At 42.5% G+C, this 19,361-nt stretch overlaps 2 protein-coding genes across 7 annotated transcripts in view; one reads left to right on the forward strand and one right to left on the reverse strand.

The window, feature by feature from the left end:
- Window positions 1-10,226, reverse strand: part of afg2a (AFG2 AAA ATPase homolog A) — a 423,169-nt gene extending 412,943 nt beyond the window's left edge. For 5 of the 6 annotated variants that reach the window (XM_048543094.1, XM_048543085.1, XM_048543101.1 and 2 more), the window contains exons 1-2: window positions 9,656-9,923; window positions 345-469 (exon numbers count right to left, since the gene is read on the reverse strand). In XM_048543094.1, the coding sequence (XP_048399051.1) occupies window positions 345-469; window positions 9,656-9,845 (315 nt within the window). In that variant the 5' untranslated portion in view covers window positions 9,846-9,923. Of the gene's footprint in view, window positions 1-344; window positions 470-9,655; window positions 9,924-10,207 lie in introns of those variants that run through there. The other variant, XM_059644453.1, reaches the window with a different exon arrangement.
- A 3,263-nt stretch (window positions 10,227-13,489) lies between these two features.
- The window catches only part of nudt6 (nudix (nucleoside diphosphate linked moiety X)-type motif 6), a 119,302-nt gene continuing 113,430 nt past the window's right edge, over window positions 13,490-19,361 (forward strand). Inside the window, exon 1 of the mRNA XM_048531210.2 lies at window positions 13,490-13,845. Within this exon, the coding sequence (XP_048387167.1) occupies window positions 13,614-13,845 (232 nt within the window). The 5' untranslated portion in view covers window positions 13,490-13,613. The remainder of the gene's footprint in view (window positions 13,846-19,361) is intronic.

The following is a 19,361-nucleotide window of genomic DNA, read 5'->3' on the forward strand; positions in this document are numbered from 1 at the left end:
TAGACCAAGTCAGCCGACAGCTCACCAAGTTTACTTCTACCATACTTCTCCCCACTGTGGTTTTTACCGCTAAGAATAGCAAGAACACAAATGTAACAATGCACTGTTTATTACAATTGGTCCCAAAAAGGGTTGCTGTGTGTTATTTAACTGCTGTAGTCTATTGAGATAATGTTTTCATGGAACACTGAATGCGCAGCGAGAAAGGAAGGTGAACTGTTTCCAAGTCAGGATGCTTGTGACTTAAAAAAGGTGATGTTGGAGATATAAAATAGGAAAAATAACTACATTTCTCCAAGACCTTTGTGCATTCGAAATAATATGGTACCTTCTCTGGCACTTACCTCCTGTCTGCCAGCAGTGCTGGTAAGAAGGACTGGTCGACCAATGCAGAGGTTTCCCAATTTTAAGCTGTTGAGACCCATTTGAGCAAGACATCTTCGGCAAGACTTGGGCACCTTCTCATTAGCTGTAATCACAGGCGTTAATACTTGAAATTAGTTATGTACTGGATAATTAACTTTTCAAATATTCTTGCAATCACCCTGCTATAATTCAATGTCCATAAAGTTCGGCTGATCCAAAACTCTCAGTTCAACAATGCCACATCATTCTATCATGATCTCAAACTTCTCTACCCTCCTTCCAATTAGCTGGCGCTTATCCACTCACTACAGGCAGTTCAAGTTTTATAACGTACCCCATTATTTTAGCTGCCAAATGAACATTCATACACCAAAGCCATAGTTACATATTGAGCTGCCAAATTAAAAATTCGCTATTCACTGATACATGGAACAGAACACACGAAGTACTATATTTGAGATCTTGCCCTTTAGCTTCTTTGGTACTACTTTAAATTAATTGTACAGGACATCTGGTCAATTTCTTCTAATGTTATTACTTCCCACATTGACACCAACAATTTCTCTCTGCAGGAAGTTCAGCACAGGTACATTTTTATGTTGAAAATTTTGGATTTATTCCAATAAAAGGGTAAATATCAGGATTGGAAAACACGTTTATCTCTACATATGATATTCCTTACGAACCACAGTTATGTAACAGCTCAACCATTTAGTCAATTTTAAGCCATGACAATGAGTGTCATTAAGTTGTTTTGCATTGATCTTAATTTCAACCAATTTGCGTGCACTTTCAAACTAGATTCATTGCAGAGTAATTCAGCGAGGCAAGGGAAATATTAAAGCCATTAGGAAAAGTTGCTTTGCCTAGTCAGATTAGAGATTTTTATTTTGGTTTCAATAGGCTTCACAGCCTTGTTTTACAAAATCAGAGAATCAGGATGAAAAGTCATGAGCTAGAAATTAAGTTTCAGACATGAACTAACTGAATTGAGTTTACATTCTGCATGCACCAAAAAAGCAACTCATACTTTATGGGGGCAAATACACCCTGAACTGTGCCCTTGGCATGAGAATATCAATTTGAATCATGAAGGATCACTGATAATTGAATCAAAGCTCCACAAGATTCTTAACCTCAATGATGTCAGGAACAACCTCACATGCAAAGAAACAAGGTTGAAACATTTATAACCCTTTTCATCCAGACTGGATAATTCATTTCAGCCTCCTCCCCACCTTCACATCTTCAGCAAATGCAACTCACTTTGTGATATCATAAAATGTCTGAACACACTAGATGCAGCAGACACTAGATCCCGACAACTTCCAGGTGCAGTACTATAGATTTGAGCTGCAGAGCTAGTTATGCTCATAGCCAAACTGTTCCAGTGTATCCCAAACACATATGTATCTGAAAATGTAGATTATTGCTCGGGTAAGTCCTGTTTACACAAACGGGAACATATTAAATTCAGCCGATTACTACCTGTCAGTCAAATTACAAACAAACTGGTGGAGTTACATTGACAGTGCTATCAAATGACACTTACACACCAATACCTTACTCATTGATGCTCAGTTTGGATACCAGGACCACTCTGCACCAGACCTTATCCAAACTTGTACGGATAAAAGAAGCACAACTCAATAGATGACAGCAGAAGTACTGCCCTTGATATCAAGGAAGCATTTGACTGGATGTGACATCAAGTACGCAGCAACAGTGAGGTCAATGGGGATTGACAGAAAATTCTTCACCACTTTGAGTCACACTAAGCACAACGGAAAGATGGTTGCGATTGTTGGATGCTGATCATCTCAGGCCTGAGACATCACTGCAGGATACAACAACAACTAGGAGATGCTGGAGATCTGAAGCAAAAACAGAAATTCCTGAAAAAAACGGCAGTTCTGGCAGCATCTGTGGGGAACGGGCAGCAAAGTTAACTTGTCAAGTCAAGTGACTGTTCATCAGACATCTTCATCTCTGATCACTGAACTCACAATGTTAACTATGCTTTCACCCCACAGATGCTGCCAGATCTGCTAAGTTCCCAAAGCAATTTCTGATTTTGTTTCATCACTGCAGCAAGTCTTCAGGACAGTGTCCTAGGTTATTAGAAAGAACAATCTAACTGAGAACTTTCAAAATGACCTTTTTCCAATTTAGATGCAATGCAGGACAAAACAGAACCAGAGAATGACAGGAAAAACTGTAATCAATCAATGGACGATTTTTAAGGAAGCGATGTTTCAAACACAGGTTAGGTACAGCACAACAAAAGCAGGAGTGATGAAGGAAATTGAGATTATGATGAAATTACAAAGGTGGTTGATGTAATTACAATGGAGATTATTGATCCATGTTGAGTAAGTTTTTAAGTGATAACCAGGTCAAATGAAAAATGTTGACAAAGGAAGTGAACAGGAAAGTAATCCTGGCAAAGTGGAAGAATGAGAATAGAATGCAAACAAAATGAAAGAAAAACCCTAAAATAATCTACTAGAATGTAAACAATAAATGGGTAACAAGAGGTAGTGTGGGTCCTGATAGGTCAAAGAGGAAGATAGACATTTTCTAATCAGACTGTTTAGAAACGGCATTACACACCTCTGTCCCAAGTAGGACCTGAATCTGGGCCTCCTGTGATACAGATATTATCACATGTACTCAAAGGGATGTGACAAGGTATAATAGTTGAAGTTCTTTGTATCAGTGTTTACTACAGAGGAGAAATATGGCTATGACTGTAGGGGCAAAAATAGCAAAAGCAATGGATAGCAAGAAAATTGAAAATGGAGAAAGTACAATACTGGACCAACTGAAACCAGAAATCGGGCTAAACATTCCCTGATGGAGCACTGTGGCAAAAACACAATCAAATAGTTAACAGGAACTTATAAAAGGCAAACGGAAACTTACTAAATAAAAATATCATTCTACAGACTGATGATGCACTGCAAACCCTGCAGTGCCCACCAGTCTCAAAATGCCTTTATCACACCAGTGAACAACACAAGCCCCCCTCAATGGTCACCTGAGTACAGAGATAGCGCAAAAGAGGGGCAGGTTGTCAGACACTCCGATGACCTCCATGACTCGCTAATCAGTTAATGGCCACTTTGGTCAAGCTCAGGAGCAGGCCCTCGGATCTGCCTGCCCCTCCCAGCATGGGTGCCCACAGATTAAGAGGGTAGGGCTGAAGTGCAACTGAAAATTTAGGTGCAGCCGCTCCAAAAAGCTAAGAAAGTACTATAAATGAAAACATTCAACTGAAATGTGAAAAACCATTTTCCAGGCCATAAAAACTATATGTGCCTAGCACCCAGTGAATGAATTTAACCCACTATTACATGAGACTGCTCCATGTAGCATTCCCCACCCCACAGCCCTGACAGAAAAGGGGAGGACTCTGTTTTAGAGAGCTCCCTACTTGGGATTTCTGTCACTGGAGGGTAGAATGTTACACCAGGATGTATCCGAGTAGCAGATAAAGGCGAGTAAGTGGAGAGTCTACAGCAGTAGCCTAGATTGGAAACGCTTCAGTAATGGCATATTTGAGCTGCCATCAATTTTTGATGAGGTATCAAGTTCTGGATGGCTCGGGTCATATAACGAATGTTGACCATTGTCCCCCTCAACCAACTGCTCCGACCTTATCCAATCCGCTCCTTCACCAAGTTTCAAGTCCAGAGACTCTTCTCTGTTTCTTTTCACAGATGCTGCCAAATCTGCTGTGTTTGTCTAGTAATTTCTGTTTTTGTTTATTTCAGGTACCAGCATCCACAGGTGGAACTTGAATGTAGACTTCCTCACCCTGAAGTAAGGACACCACCATTGTGCTACACATGCTCAAAGGCATAGGGCACAGCAGACTGTCAATGTTTACTAAAGAAGAGAAATATGACTAAATATCTGTAGAAGGTAGTGGAGGTAGCAGATAATGTGAATATTAAAAGGGAGTAAGTACTAGAAAGTAAGCCACTTGATCTGTTGGGTTGCATGCCAAGTTGCTGAAGGAACGGAGACGAGATAATAGAAGGGCTTACTTAAATTTCCAACTTTCACTAGAGAAAAGGAAGATGTCAGAAAATTGGATTTTGGCAACTGTGGGAATACCATCATCTGCAAGTTCCCCTTACGACCCTGACTTGAAAATATATTGCTATTCCTTCACTGTCGCTGGGTCAAACTTCAGGAATTCTCTCCCTAACGCATTGTGGATCTACCTATAGCATATGCACTGGAGCAGCTCAAGAAGCCAGCCAATCTCCACCTGCTGAAGGGCAAATAGGAATGAGCAACAAGTGCCACTCAGCTAACAATGCTCATGTCTCATGGGAGAGAATAAAAAAAACTACAGCACTCTTATTCGAGCAAGGTCAGTCCTAGCACCCACAGTGCAGTTAGTTTAACATCAATGAATAGTAAGTTTTGGGAATCTTTGATGAGGGGGGAAAAAAAAATCCACAAATCACTTTAAGAGTTGAGTTAATTAACAAGCATCCACAGATTAATAAAAGGCAGACTATTCTTGACTAATTGAATTTGAACTGCTTGAACACGTAAGGAAAGGATGATGATAAAGATATAGTGGATGTTTAAGCTTCTCAGTGGTAACGAGAGACAGGCAGATGACAATGCCAACGTCACACAAACCATGCATGTATTTAAAAAAAAGGACTTTCACAAGTTGATGAGGCAGGGGAGAAATTGCAAAGGCTGAGATTGTCCTGCTCCAAGAAGAACAGAGTCAGGAGAGATTAGATAAGGTAGGTCAGATAAGTTTTTTTCATTGGATGACAGTATAAACTCTGGCGTAATAAAATGTGAGGCTGGATGAACACAGCAGGCCCAGCAGCATCTCAGGAGCACAAAAGCTGACGTTTCCGGCCTAGATCCTCCATCAGAGAAGGGGATGGGGTGAGGGTTCTGGAATAAATAGGGAGAGAGGGGGAGGCGGACCGAAGATGGAGAGAAAAGAAGATAGGTGGAGAGGAGAGTATAGGTGGAGAGGTAGTGAGGTAGGGAGGGGATAGGTCAGCCCAGGGAAGACGGACAGGTCAAGGAGGTGGGATGAGGTTAGTAGGTAGGAGATGGAGGTGCGGCTTGGGGTGGGAGGAAGGGATGGGTGAGAGGAAGAACAGGTTAGGGAGGGAGAGACAGGCTGGACTGGTTTTGGGATGCAGTGGGTGGAGGGGGAAGAGCTGGGCTGGTTGTGTGGTGCAGTGGGGGTAGGGGACGAACTGGGCTGGTTTTGGGATGCGGTGGGGGAAGGGGAGATTTTGAAGCTGGTGAAGTCCACATTGATACCATTGGGCTGCAGGGTTCCCAAGCGGAATATGAGTTGCTGTTCCTGCAACCTTCGGGTGGCATCATTGTGGCACTGCAGGAGGCCCATGATGGACATGTCATCTAAAGAATGGGAGGGGGAGTGGAAATGGTTCGCGACTGGGAGGTGCAGTTGTTTATTGCGAACCGAGCGGAGGTGTTGTGCAAAGCGGTCTCCAAGCCTACGCTTGGTTTCCCCAATGTAGAGGTAGCCACACCGGGTACAATGGATACAGTACACCACATTGGCAGATGTGCACGTGAACCTCTGCTTAATGTGGAAAGTCATTTTGGGGCCTGGGATAGGGGTGAGGGAGGAGGTGTGGGGGCAAGTGTAGCATTTCCTGCGGTTGCAGGGGAGGGTGCCGGGTGTGGTGGGGTTGGAGGGCAGTGTGGAGCGAACAAGGGAGTCATGGAGAGAGTGGTCTCTCCGGAGAGCAGACAAGGGTGGGGATGTAAAAATGTCTTGGGTGGTGGGGTCGGATTGTAGATGGCAGAAGTGTCGGAAGATGATGCGTTGTATCCGGAGGTTGGTGGGGTGGTGTGTGAGAACAAGGGGGATGCTCTTTGGGTGCTTGTCGCGGGGGCGGGGTGTGAGGGATGTGTTGCAGGAAATGTGGTAGGCGCGGTCAAGGGCATTCTCGACCACTGTTGGGGGCCATGTTGCAGTCCTTGAAGAACTTGGACATCTGGGATGTGCGGGAGTGGAATGCCTCATCGTGGGAGCAGATGCGGCGGAGGCGGAGGAATTGGGAATGGGGGTGGAATTTTTGCAGGAGGGTGGGTGGGAGGAAATGTATTCTAGGTAGCTGTGGGAGATGGTGGGCTTGAAATGGACATCAGTTACAAGCTGGTTGCCTGAGATGGAGACTGAGAGGTCCAGGAAGGTGAGGGATGTGCTCGAGATGGCCCAGGTGAACTGAAGGTTGGGGTGGAAGGCGTTGGTAAAGTGGCTGAACTGTTCGAGCTCCTCTGGGGAGCAAGAGGCGGCGCCAATACAGTCATCAATGTAACGGAGGAAGAGGTGGGGTTTGGGGCCTGCGTAGGTGCGGGAGAGGGACTGTTCCACGTACCCTACAAAGAGGCAGACAAAGCTGCGGCCCATGCCCACCCCCTTTGTCTGTAGGAAGTGGGAGGAATCGAAAGAGAAGTTGTTGAGGGTGACGACAAGTTCGGCTAGGCAGATGAGGGTGTCGGTGGAGGGGGACTGGTCGGGCCTGCGGGACAGGAAGAAGCGGAACCCCACCCACGGCCGATGAACTCATCGCTCCGCCCACAACCTCCACAGCCAGCAACCCCAGAGAAGACAGCCACACTCGGCACCTTCCCCTACAACTGCAGGAAATGCTACACTTGCCCCCACACCTCCTCCCTCACCCCTATCCCAGGCCCCAAGATGACTTTCCATATTAAGCAGAGGTTCACCTGCACATCTGCCATTGTGGTGTACTGTATCCATTGTATCCGGTGTGGCTTCCTCTACATTGGGGAAACCAAGCGGAGGCTTGGGGACCGATTTGCAGAACACCTCCGCTCGGTTCGCAATAAACAACTGCACCTCCCAGTCGCAAACCATTTCCACTCCCCCTCCCATTCTTTAGATGACATGTCCATCATGGGCCTCCTGCAGTGCCACAATGATGCCACCCGAAGGTTGCAGGAACAGCAACTCATGTTCCGCTTGGGAACCCTGCAGCCCAATGGTATCAATGTGGACTTCACCAGCTTCAAAATCTCCCCTTCCCCCACTGCATCCCTAAACCAGCCCAGTTCGTCCCCTATCCCCACTGCACCACACAACCAGCCCAGCTCTTCCCCTCCACCCACTGCATCCCAAAACTAGTCCAGCCTGTCTCTCCCTCCCTAACCTGTTCTTCCTCTCACCCATCCCTTCCTCCCACCCCAAGCCGCACCTCCATCTCCTACCTACTAACCTCATCCCACCTCCTTGACCTGTCGTCTTCCCTGGACTGACCTATCCCCTCCCTACCTCCCCACCTATACTCTCCTCTCCACCTATCTTCTTTTCTCTCCATCTTCGGTCCGCCTCCCCCTCTCTCCCTATTTATTCCAGAACCCTCACCCCATCCCCCTCTCTGATGAAGGGTCTGGGCCCGAAACGTCAGCTTTTGTGCTCCTAAGATGCTGCTGGGCCTGCTGTGTTCATCCAGCCTCACATTTTATTATCTTCGATTCTCCAGCATCTGCAGTTCCCATTATCACTAAACTCTGGCGTAGACAATTTTAATATTTTGGTCAAGAGATGTAGGACTAATACAAGGAAAATCATTTTTAAAAATTGGCAGTGACTGGTAATGACCTGGAACTAATGTGGAAACAATTATTGAAAAAGGACACTGGATGGGCAATTGAAGGAAATAAATTTGCAGAATTAGTGATAGGGCAGAAAAGTGAGGCTGCCTGGGATACTCTGTAGGGAGTCAGCATAGACTCAGCATGCTAAAGGACATCTTTCTGTGTTATAAATGACTAATTCAGGAATGTGTTGGAATATTCTCCACTTTTGTAGATGAATGCTGTTCCAACAATACTCAAAAAAGGTCAGCACAATTCAGGACAAGGCAGCTCATGTGTTTGTTACTTCATCTGCAACCCTGAGATTCACTTCTTTCACCACTGTTGCATAATAATTGCAGTGCATACCACATACAAGATGCACCGTCCAACCTGTATTTTTTAAACTACCAGACTTGTGGGAGACCACCTCAGCATCTGTAAAAGTTCCCTCCAAGCTAAACACCATCTTGAATTGGAACTATTTTGCTGTTCCCTCACTGACACTGGGCAAAAATCCTAGAATTCTGTCTTAACAGCACTGGATGTACCTGCACCACAGGGACGAAATGGAGCTGTTCCCCTTCATCTTAAGGGCACTTAGGAATCAGAAACAAATGTCACAGAAACATAGAAAATAGGAGCAGGAGATTAACGTTTGGCCCTTTGAGCATGCCCTGCCATTCTTCACGATCATGGCCTAATCCTGCTTTCTCCCCATAACCTTTGATCCTATTCTCCCCAAATGCTACATCTAATCACCTCTGGAATACATTCAATGTTTTGGCATCAACTGCTTCCTGTGGTAATGAACTCCACAGGCTCACAACTGTTTGGATGAACAAAGTCTCCTCATCTCCGTCCTAAATCGTCTACCCCCTAATCCGCATAGTGACCCCTGGTTCTAGACACACCCACCATTGGAAACAGAGATAGTAGGAATTGCAGACGCTGGAGAATCTGAGATAACAAGGTGTATAGCTGGATGAACGCAGCAGGCCAAACAGCAACCTGCTCCTATGATGCTGCTTGGCCTGCTGTGTTTATCCAACTCTACACCTTGTTACCACCATTGGGAACATCCTCCTTGCATCTACCCTGCCGAATCATGCTAGAATTTTATAAGTCTTTTTGAGATTCCACCCTGCCCCCAATCATCTGAACTCTAGCGAATCCCAACCTACTCAATCTTTGTTCATACGTCAGACCCGCCATACCCGGAATCTGCCTGGGACCGCAATCTCTACGTCTTTAATAAATAAAGATGTGATGTGAACTGGTTATTGCTACGTCGAAACCATAAGCAGCCGCAAAGCTCAGCGCGAAGTATGAATGCACAAGAACAATGTGAGATGTGTTTATTTTATCCATTACTTATGCGAGGAAAGTCGGATGTAACTGAACATAGTAACTTCAAAATATGCTGCTGTGCATGCAAGTGTTTCTGATATGAACGATACTTTCCGGTTAGAATGCCAGCTTTTTCTGAAACACATTTTTAAACATCAAAATGATTGCTTCCACATATAATCATGAAACTAACAAATCCACCAAGTCTGCAGTCAGTTATCTAATTTTAAAGGTCTTGACTCACGTTGAAAATATTTAACAAACTGAAAGGCATACAACGATCCAGTGAGCTCAGAAGCGATGCCCTTACCTTTCTCTAAACTGTCAGTAACGGTCAGGGAGAGACAAGCCTGCTGATTTGTGTTCAGAATGTCCTCTGCTCCTGCCGATCGGAGAGTCCCATGAGATGGGGCTGCGGGTGAGCAACAACCCGGTTTTACTCTCGGAGATACTTCCTGACCCTTGGCTGCTTTGGACTTAATTTTCTTTTTCGAAGACATAGTGTAAACGGACTAATCGTTCAACTAAGCAACACAACGTTGTTTCCATGCGGTGTCTCCGAGATTAAACTTCCGCTGTCAAAGGGGAAAGGGCAGCTCCGCTCTTACCGTAATCAAACACAAAGAACCGCCCATTCCCTTCCTACTTGCCAAGCGGATTGAGATTCGAAGTAGACGTTGGTCGCTCCTGCCTGTTTCATATGATTGTCAAGATATATTGCCTTTATATGAGTTTAATAAAACAATTTCCAACTAAAGTATCTCAAGGAATGCAAATCAAACACGAAAGTACTTGATTTAAAAATAACAACTGCGGATGCTGGAAATTAGAAACAAAATCAGAAATTGCTGGAAACACTCACCACGTCTACCAGGATCTGTGGAAAGAATGCAGAGTCAACGTTTCGGGTCCAATGTCCCGAAAGGCAAAGCGGAGTCAATGTTTTGGAGCCAGTGTCCGTAAAGATTTTGCTTTCTCTGACAGAAGCTGCCGTTGACGTTGTTTTCTCTCCATAGATAGTGCCAGATCTGAGTTTTTTCAGCAATTTCTGTTTTTGTTTTTGTTCAAGAAAATACTTGCATTTGTGTAAGACTTTCATCGTCCAATGTGTCTGGTGAAGTTACTTGAAAAGGCAGAAGCTAATTTAGACATAAATTCTCACAAACAGCACTGACCAGATCACCTCTTTTAGGTATCATTTGTGGGTCAAATATTGGCCAAGACACAAGCTAGAACTTCCTTTTTGTCTTTGAATTGCACTGTACAGAGAGTATCTAACAACTAAGCACTGGTGAACATCCAAAAGATGACGACATCAGCACTCCTACATTACACAGTAGTCTTAACCGAGATTATGTTGTCAAATCTGAGAAAGATTTACACAGAGCATGTTAGGAGTCTGGAACACACTGTCAGGGATGGTGGTGGAGGCAGATACAAGTGGGGCATTTAAGGGACTTTTAGATAACCACATGAATAAGCAAGGAATGGAGGAATATGGACTGATAGCAGGCAGAAGAGATTAGTTTCATATGGCATTATGTTCGGCACAACATCATGGGCCGAAGGACTCATTCCTGTGCTACACAGTTCCATGGTCGCTGTTCTAAAAGTTACATGGCACCAATGTTACCAAAATGCTTATAAGCGGTAAGAAAAGACTTGTATTCATATTGTCCCTTTTACCACCTCAGAATGTCCCAAAGAATTTCATAACCAATTAATCATTTTTGAAGTGCAATCTCATTACTGAGAATCAGTAGAGTCAATTTACCCACCACAGGGTTGAACTATTCGCAATGACATATATGGCCAAGTAATTTATTTTAAGATTCCTATTCTCCAGAATAGAGGAGAGAATTTTCCTGCTGCTCTTCAAATAATACCATAGAATATTTTATATTCAGCTGGGAGATTATGTTGGAGTCATAAAATATAACATTTCCTCAGTATTGCATTAACAGTCAGTTTGGAAAGATGTGTGAATCTTTAGTCTAGGATAGAAACACAGTCCCTGCTGATTCAGAAATGAGTATGCTACTGCTGAGAAGAATAAGACAAGCAACAAACTAACGTGAAAATATTTTAACCAACCTGTTTAGATGGATTGTGACATACCTCAGGGGCAGGTAGTACTTAAACCAAGACCTTCTGACTCAGAGATAGGAACATTATCACTTCATAAGAGCCCTAAAGAAACTAATGTGTATCTATATGAAACCGTCTTGATTCATAAATAATGTAGTTTAGATTTTTAAAAACTCAAATCAATAAAATCAATTACCTCTTAACGAGTTATACATGTGCATTTTTACTATGAGCCATGAAATGCAAGTCTGAACTAGATGGATTTGTAAGAGGATCCATCAGTTCATGTAAAATTCTACTTAGGATACAAGTAGAGTGAAGGGCCCCGTAGCACAGTGGCCGGAATTCCTGGAAAAAGTTCAGTTGTTCCAGAGGTATATCATTACATGTTCGAATATGTTCATTGAAAAATCTACACTTGGGGTGCAATATAGTTTCTGTGTTATGCAAGAACAAATACCCAGGTCTCTCTTGTGGGCTGGTGCTAAAAACAAAAAGAATTAAGGTATTGTCTGGCTATGATGCACATTGCATTAAAATCAGTATTGCATTAAATTGGAGGGTAAATTGAATTGTATCAAGAAGTGGTGCAACATACAGTGTAGGTAAAATGGGTCCTAAACCATATTAATGAGCAATGTGTCAAATTCCTTTAATCGGAATTATTATCTTCCTAAAGCAAAAGTAAGTAACAGCTTATTATCTTTAAAACTATTTTCAATCATTACCAAATTTATGAGAATATTGTCCACTAGTGCTGCAAGTGATTTTAAATGTGTGAAAGGAAGTACAGAATGGGAGGTAGACAGGGTTGTAAAGAAGACATTTGGCATGCTTGCCTTCATTGGTCAGATCATGGAATACTGCATAGGCGTTGGAACATCATATTGCAGCTGTACGGGACATTGGTGAGGCCATTACTGCATACAATTCTGGTTGCCCTGCTGTAGGAAGGATGTTGCTAAATTTGACAGGGTAAAGCAAAGACTTACAAGGATGGTACCGTGTTTGAGTTACAGCAAGAGACTGGAGGAGGCTGAAGTTTTTTTCCCTGGAGCATCAGAGGCTGAGGGGTGACCTTCCAGAGGTTTATGAAATCATGAGGGACATGGATAGGATGAATAACTAAGATCTTTTTCCTAGGGTGGTGGAGTCACAAACTAGAGGGCATAGGTTTAAGATGAGAGGTGAAAGATTTAAAAAGGACCCGAGGGGTCATTTTGTCACACAGATGATGGTGTGTGTATGGATCAAGCTGCCAGAGGAAATGGTGGAGGCATGTACAATTATAACATTTAGAAGGCACCTGGATGGGTACGTGAATAGGAAGGGTTTAAAGGGATATGGGCCAAATGCTGGCAAATAGGATTGGGTCAAATTGAGATGTCCGGTCAGCGCAGACAAGTTAGACAGAAGATCTGTTTTCATGCTGTATGACTGAATGATTCTATCAAAATACAATTCAGTCAGCAATTTATTTATCTTGTTTAGTCCTTCTTATCCACAAATTGATGCAAGTTCAAATTCTAAAATGTACTTAGAAACTAAATGCACGAACTCCAAAACCTTTTGAAATTAAGTTTTTGAAGCTGATTGTTTGGAAAGATCTCACACTGCAACTTGTTCTTGATCAATTGGCTGATGAATATTATCAATAAACTGAACATGGCGTGCAGTTGGAGGTGCTATTCTTTCAAATGCTGGCTGCCCAAATGGCCCTGTGGGGGAACATGCAGTGGTCTTGAAAAGTTCAAGGCTTTCCATGAGGAGAAGTTCCTGCAGGGATGTTGAATGTACTGGAAAATAGTGAAAACATTATTATCTACGTTGAATAAACAGAATCACATAATAATCAAACTTTTTTTATTGGTCATTTTAGAAAACAATGCAAACGAGATACCTGTTTATCATTACTGGTCACATCACCATCCCAAATGTGATCTCCTTAAAATGCAATACACTATTTTGAAAAAAAAGTCTTCATGTATTTGAAGGCGATTCAATGCCAATAATGCGAGTGACATTGTCTTCGTGGAGCCGTAGTTTCTACATTTTCCAAGGTGGTGTGGTTATTCTAACACTGTCCCTGATCAGCGAGGCGAGCGGGTGCTTTAATTAGGTGGAGTGCGGTAGAAGGTGGCTTCTGCTTTTGCTGTCAGGTTTCAGTGAGCCAAAGAGCAATGCTTCACCTGGGACTTGGTCTGGGGCAAATGGTGTCTCGAGCCTGGAAGCGGGCCGTTACTTATGGAACGCGGACCCATTGTCTCGACACGGGGGAGACGGTCGGAGGCGCTCACGGGGTTCTCCACGAGACCGCCAGAGTGGACCGCTTCGGCGCGGTCACTGCCCATCTGGAGCCCAGGCACTTTCCGCCAGAACTGGATGAGATCACATTTCAAAACATACTAAAGGGCAAGTAATCAACTTTAACGTGCACCTCTCAGTTTCCCTATATTGTAAACAGAACCCAGCCAAAATTGAGGGTCATTCTGCCAGGTTAAGTGGTGTACAAACTAAGGAATGTGCAGATCCCCAGTTGATAATTTATTACGTGATCAATATATGTGCTTATTCTTTCTTTGTTCTGCAAAGTGTCGCTTAGTATTTCTTTATTTTAAAATGCAATTCAATTTGCTGTTATAAGACCATAAGGTGTAAAATCAGAATTAGGCCATTTGGCCCATCGAATTGTGGCTGATATATTTCTCAATGCCATTGTCCTGTTTTCTGCCTTGTAACTCTTGATCCCCTTATTAATCAAATACCTATCCAGCTCTGTCTTTGATACATTCAATGACTTGGCCTCTGCAGCAATGAGTTCTATAGATTCATCATCCTGTTGCTGAAGAAATACCTCCTCATCTTAGTTTTAAAGCGTTGGCCCTTCATTTGATGGTGTGCCTGGGGTCCTAGTCTCTCCTACTAGTGGAAACATCTTCTCGACACACACTATATTCCAGGCCTCTTGGCATTCTGTTTTGATCAGATCCTTCCCGCCCCCCCCAATCCTTCTCAACACCATCAAATACAGACCCAGAGTCCTAAACTACAGCTCATATGACAAACCCTTCAACCCCAGGATCATTTTCGAAAACGTCCTCTGGACGCCTTCCAATGCCAGTGCATCATTCCTTAGATACGGCTCCAAAACTGCTCACAGTATTCCAAATACAATCTGACTAGAGCTTTATACAGCCTCAACTATGCATTTCTGCTCTTGTAGTCCAGTCCTCTTGTAATGAATGCTGACATTGCATTTGACTTACTGTAACTGCCAACTTAACCTGCATGTTAACCTTAAGAGAGTCTTGAACTAGGACTCACAAGCCCATTTGTGTTTCAGATTTCTGAAGTTTTTCCCTGTTCAGAAAATAGTCTACACCTCTAATTCTCCTACCAAAGTGCATAACCTCAAACTTGCCCACATTGTATTCCATCTGCCACTGCTTTGCCCATTCAGCGTTAAGACCAGTTCCCAGACATTTTGTTAGTTATCAATGACATATCGCAAACTGTAGATAGAGGGTGAGGAAGGATGAAATAGCTCTACTTCGTGAATCACCAACAATGTTGGTTGCAACAAGGTTAATCTTTAAAAGGACCCTGAGCCTTTCTCTGAGATCCAAATGATCTTATGTTGTAAAAGGAGCCAATGAAACTAGACTTCCTTCATTTAACAAAAGAGTGGGCTTATTGTTACGAACCCCAATGAGAAATAATATTGCAACATGCATAATGCAGGTCAAAGATAAGTTGAGTCAAAAAAAGATAAGTTTGAAAAATAACTGATTATTCTTTGATTGTGAAGAACAGACAGTTGAACGTGCAGCTGTTGCCAGTAACATTGACATTGTTTGTTGAACAGTCAATTTTGAGATTTTTGGCTGTGTAGGTAATGGAGAGTTTTTTGTCTTGATTCCTTTCATAAGTGGCTGTTGGGATGCACTCAGTGCAATGAGCCTTTTTCCTTTTCTTTATCTGCAAATTTGAAGTGCTGTTCTAAGAGCTGTCACCTTCACAACGCACAAATCCACCCACAAAGATGTTAGGCCACTAACACGTGCAGACCAGGATTGAAGATCACCTTTGACTTTTGTCCCAGTGTACTCTTGACAGGGTCTAAGGGACCACACATCCTTCCTTCTGGATTATAACTTGGAATCAAGAACTTGGGCCCTACTATACAGGAAAGAAGTACCAGGAAAGATTTCCTTTCTACAGTTTGAAGATCAGGCAGGATTATATCATGTACACAAAACTATGTTGCTTTTGGAGCAGTGAGATGAATAATTTGAGTTAGAGTGGCATCAAAAGTATTTTAAGATGGGGACAAATTGCCCAGTGATAGCCTTTGGATTGGTCCAGCTGCAGTTTGTTACAGACCCATGTGTGCAGTGCGGTGCAGTCAGAAATGCAAAAGCCTAGAAACAAAAACCATTTCTCATCAATCCTTTCTGTGAGTGAATCAGACAAAAATAAACTACAGACTTTAAAGAAATAATTCTAATGCAAAAAGAAACCTGGGTAACCCAAATAGCTAATAAATCAAAGATTGACTGCTTGGTCTAGAGACAACATTACTTCACCATCAGTCATCAAAAAAATCAAAAAGAGCTGTGAGAAACAACTCATCCCACCCTTGTGGTCTGGTTCTTGAACTACAGAATTTGTTTTCCATCTACTTTTATCCCCCCCACAATATTAGTGTCAGACCTTTTTATTTTGTCTTATTTATGAAAGAATATGATTTCATTTGGGGCTTTAAAGGCGTATTGCATAGCACTATATCAGTAATCTATCTTTTGCCAATTGTTAAAGAATAAGTTATTTACACTAAATCATTATTTTCCGGTTAATGATGAAACCCAGTGACACAGATTAGTGGGAAACCAAGGCATTAGAAAATCTTTAAAGGTCAATAGAAAGCCATAACAAAAGCTATAAAGAAAGGAAGAATGGATTATGGGAGTAAACTAGCTCAGAATATAAAAACAGATCACGCAAGCTTCTACAAATATATGAAACGAAAATGAGTAGCTAAGGTAAACATTAGTCCTTTGGAGGATGAGAAAGGGGATTTAATAATTTGAGATGAGGAAATGGCAAATGAATTTTGTGCTGGTCTTCATATTGGACAAATTACATGCCAGTAATTGATGACAGGGAGGCTTTGGCAGATGAGGACCTAGAAACGATAATTATCACTAAAGAGATAGTGTTGGGTAAGCTAATTAGGGTAAAGGTAGACATGTCTCCTGACTCTGATGAAATGCATCCCAGGGAACTAAAAGAGATGGTGGGCGAAATAGCAAATGCATTTGTGGTAATTTACCAAAATTCGCTGGACTGTGGGTTGGCTCTGGCACATTAGAAAACAGCAAATGTGACACCACTGTTTAAAAAAGGAGGTAGACAAAAAGCAGATAATTATCGCGAAAAAGCTATAAACAAGGAAGAAATAGTGAGATATTTGGATACAATTTGTTGAGCAGACACAGCATAGGTTCGTGAAAGGCGAGCCGTGTTTAACTAATTTACTGAAAATCTTTGAGGACATTACGAGCGTAGTGAACAACAGGGAACTGGTGGATGTGGTGTACTGGATTTCCAGAAGGCATTCAACTAGGTGCCATAGAAAAGTCTGCTTCATAAGATGAATGGCATTGCAGGTAATGCATTAGCATAGATAGAAGATTGATTCATTAACAGAAAGCAAAGAGTGAGGATAAATAGGTACTTTTCTAGTTTGCAATCAGTGGCTAGTGGTGTGCCTCAGGAATCAGTGTTAGGACTGCAATTGTTTACAATTTACGGAGATGATTTAGAGTTGGGGGCCAAGCGTAGTGTGTCAAAGTTCGACATGACACTAAGATGAGTGGTAGAGCGAAGTGTGCAGAGGGGCATAGATAGGCAAAGTGAGCGGGCAAGAGTATGGCAGATGGAGAACAATGTTGGTAAATGTTAAGTCATCCAGTTTGGTAGGAATAACAGCAAAATGAGCTATTATTTAAATAGTGAAATCTGCAGCATGTTGCTGTACACAGTGACCTGGGTGTCCTTGTTCATGAATCACAAAAAGTTTGTTTGCAGGTGTAGCACGTGGCTAAGGCAAATGGGATATTGTCCTACATTGCTATAGGAATAGAGTTTAAAAATAGGGATTAAGCTGCAACTGTATAGCGTGCTGGTGAGGCCACACCTAGAGTACTGTGTGCAATTTTGTTCTCCTTGTTTGAGAAAGGATGCAGTGACACTGGATGGAGTGCAGAGGAGGTTTACTAGGTTGATTCCCAAGTTGAAAGGGTTGGCTTATTAGGGCAGACTCAGTACAGGGGAACTATACTCGTTGAAATTTAGAAGAATACGGGTTGGAGGAGGGTAGAATCTTCTAGGAACAATTAAAATTATGAAGGGAGTAGATTAAGTAGAAGCAGGGAGGTTATTTTGACTAGCAGGTAAAATTATAACAATGGAGCATAGCTTCAAAGCAGATTTAGGACTGGATTGAGGAGGGACCTGTTTACCCAAAGTGTTGTGAATCTGTGGAATTTCCTGCCCAGTGAAGCAGCTGAGGCAATCTCACTGAATATTTTTAAGGCCAAGGTAGATGGATTTTTGATTTTATTAAGAGAATTAAGGCTTATGGTGAGTGAGCGGGTAAGTGGAGCTGAGTCCATGAAGAAATCGGCCACGATCTTATTGAATGGCAGAGCAAGCTCGACAGGCCAGATGGTCTACTCCTGCTCCTATTTCTTCTGTTCCTATTAGTGTAAATTGGCTTTCTCCTGAATACCAGTCACAAGCAAATTAACCATCTTGGTTGTACACCTTTGCAGTGGCTTGTGGAGGAGCGGTATCGACATGTTCTTGCCAATCAAGTCACATCTAGAAGAAAACATGATGTCGCTCACCTAGGATTGCTGTTTATTTTTAGCCATCATGTTCACAGTTTGAGATACTCCCAGGAGATTAGCAATTCAGATTTTAGTGCAGTTTCTCCCTTTGAAGCTGCTTTGAAACCTCATCAGGTGTGACATTCCAGATTTATGTCTGTCTTTCCAGGCAGCCACTGAGCCAACGTTTTGTTATGTGTCCTTGCTCAAAAGAAACCATTGTAGTTAAAGTTCCACGTGTCCAAATAGTGATCCAGGGTTATAATTCGTGGTCATGAAATATCACAACTCTAGAGTCATAGAATCATACTGCACGCAAACAGACCCTTCGGTCCAACTAGTCCAGACCAACCATGTTCCCAAACCAAACTAGTCCCACCTGTCTGTGTTTGGCCCCCATATCCCTCCAAATCTTTCCTATTCATGTAGTTATCCAAAAGTATTTTAATTTTTCTAACTGTACCTGCATCCACCACTTCCTCTGGCAGTTCATTCCACACATTGACCATTCTCTACGACAAACGGTTGCTCTTCATGTCCTTTTTAAATCTTCCTCACCTTGAAAACATACGCCGTAGTTTTGAACTCTTCAGCCTTAGGGGAAAGACCTTTGCTATTCAGCTTATCCATGCCCCTGATTATTTTATAAATCTCTATAAGATCACCCTCAACCTCCAATGCTCCAGTGAAAAAAGCCTCAGCCTATCCAGCCACTTTTTATAACTCAAACCCTCTATTCCTGGCTATCTCCTGGTAAATCTTTTCTTAATGATTTATTCGCATCTCTTTACAAAATCAAGAAAATTGAAAGAGAAAAAACAAAATATACAGAAAATAACAGGCATGCATGCCTTTAGCCTTGGTCAATCATATCTCTTCAGTTCTAACTGAGGGTCTTAGTTTTGAAGAGGGTATCTGCAATCACGTTTGATTTCCCAGCTTCATAGACGATCTTCAAGTGATATGGATGAATTATCAAGCTTCAACTGAATTACCTGGCATCACAGTCTTAAGCCTTTTTCACAAAGGTGTCGT

This window comes from Stegostoma tigrinum, chromosome 1, assembly GCF_030684315.1.
Source record: "Stegostoma tigrinum isolate sSteTig4 chromosome 1, sSteTig4.hap1, whole genome shotgun sequence".
In the NCBI taxonomy this organism is placed as follows: domain Eukaryota; kingdom Metazoa; phylum Chordata; class Chondrichthyes; order Orectolobiformes; family Stegostomatidae; genus Stegostoma; species Stegostoma tigrinum.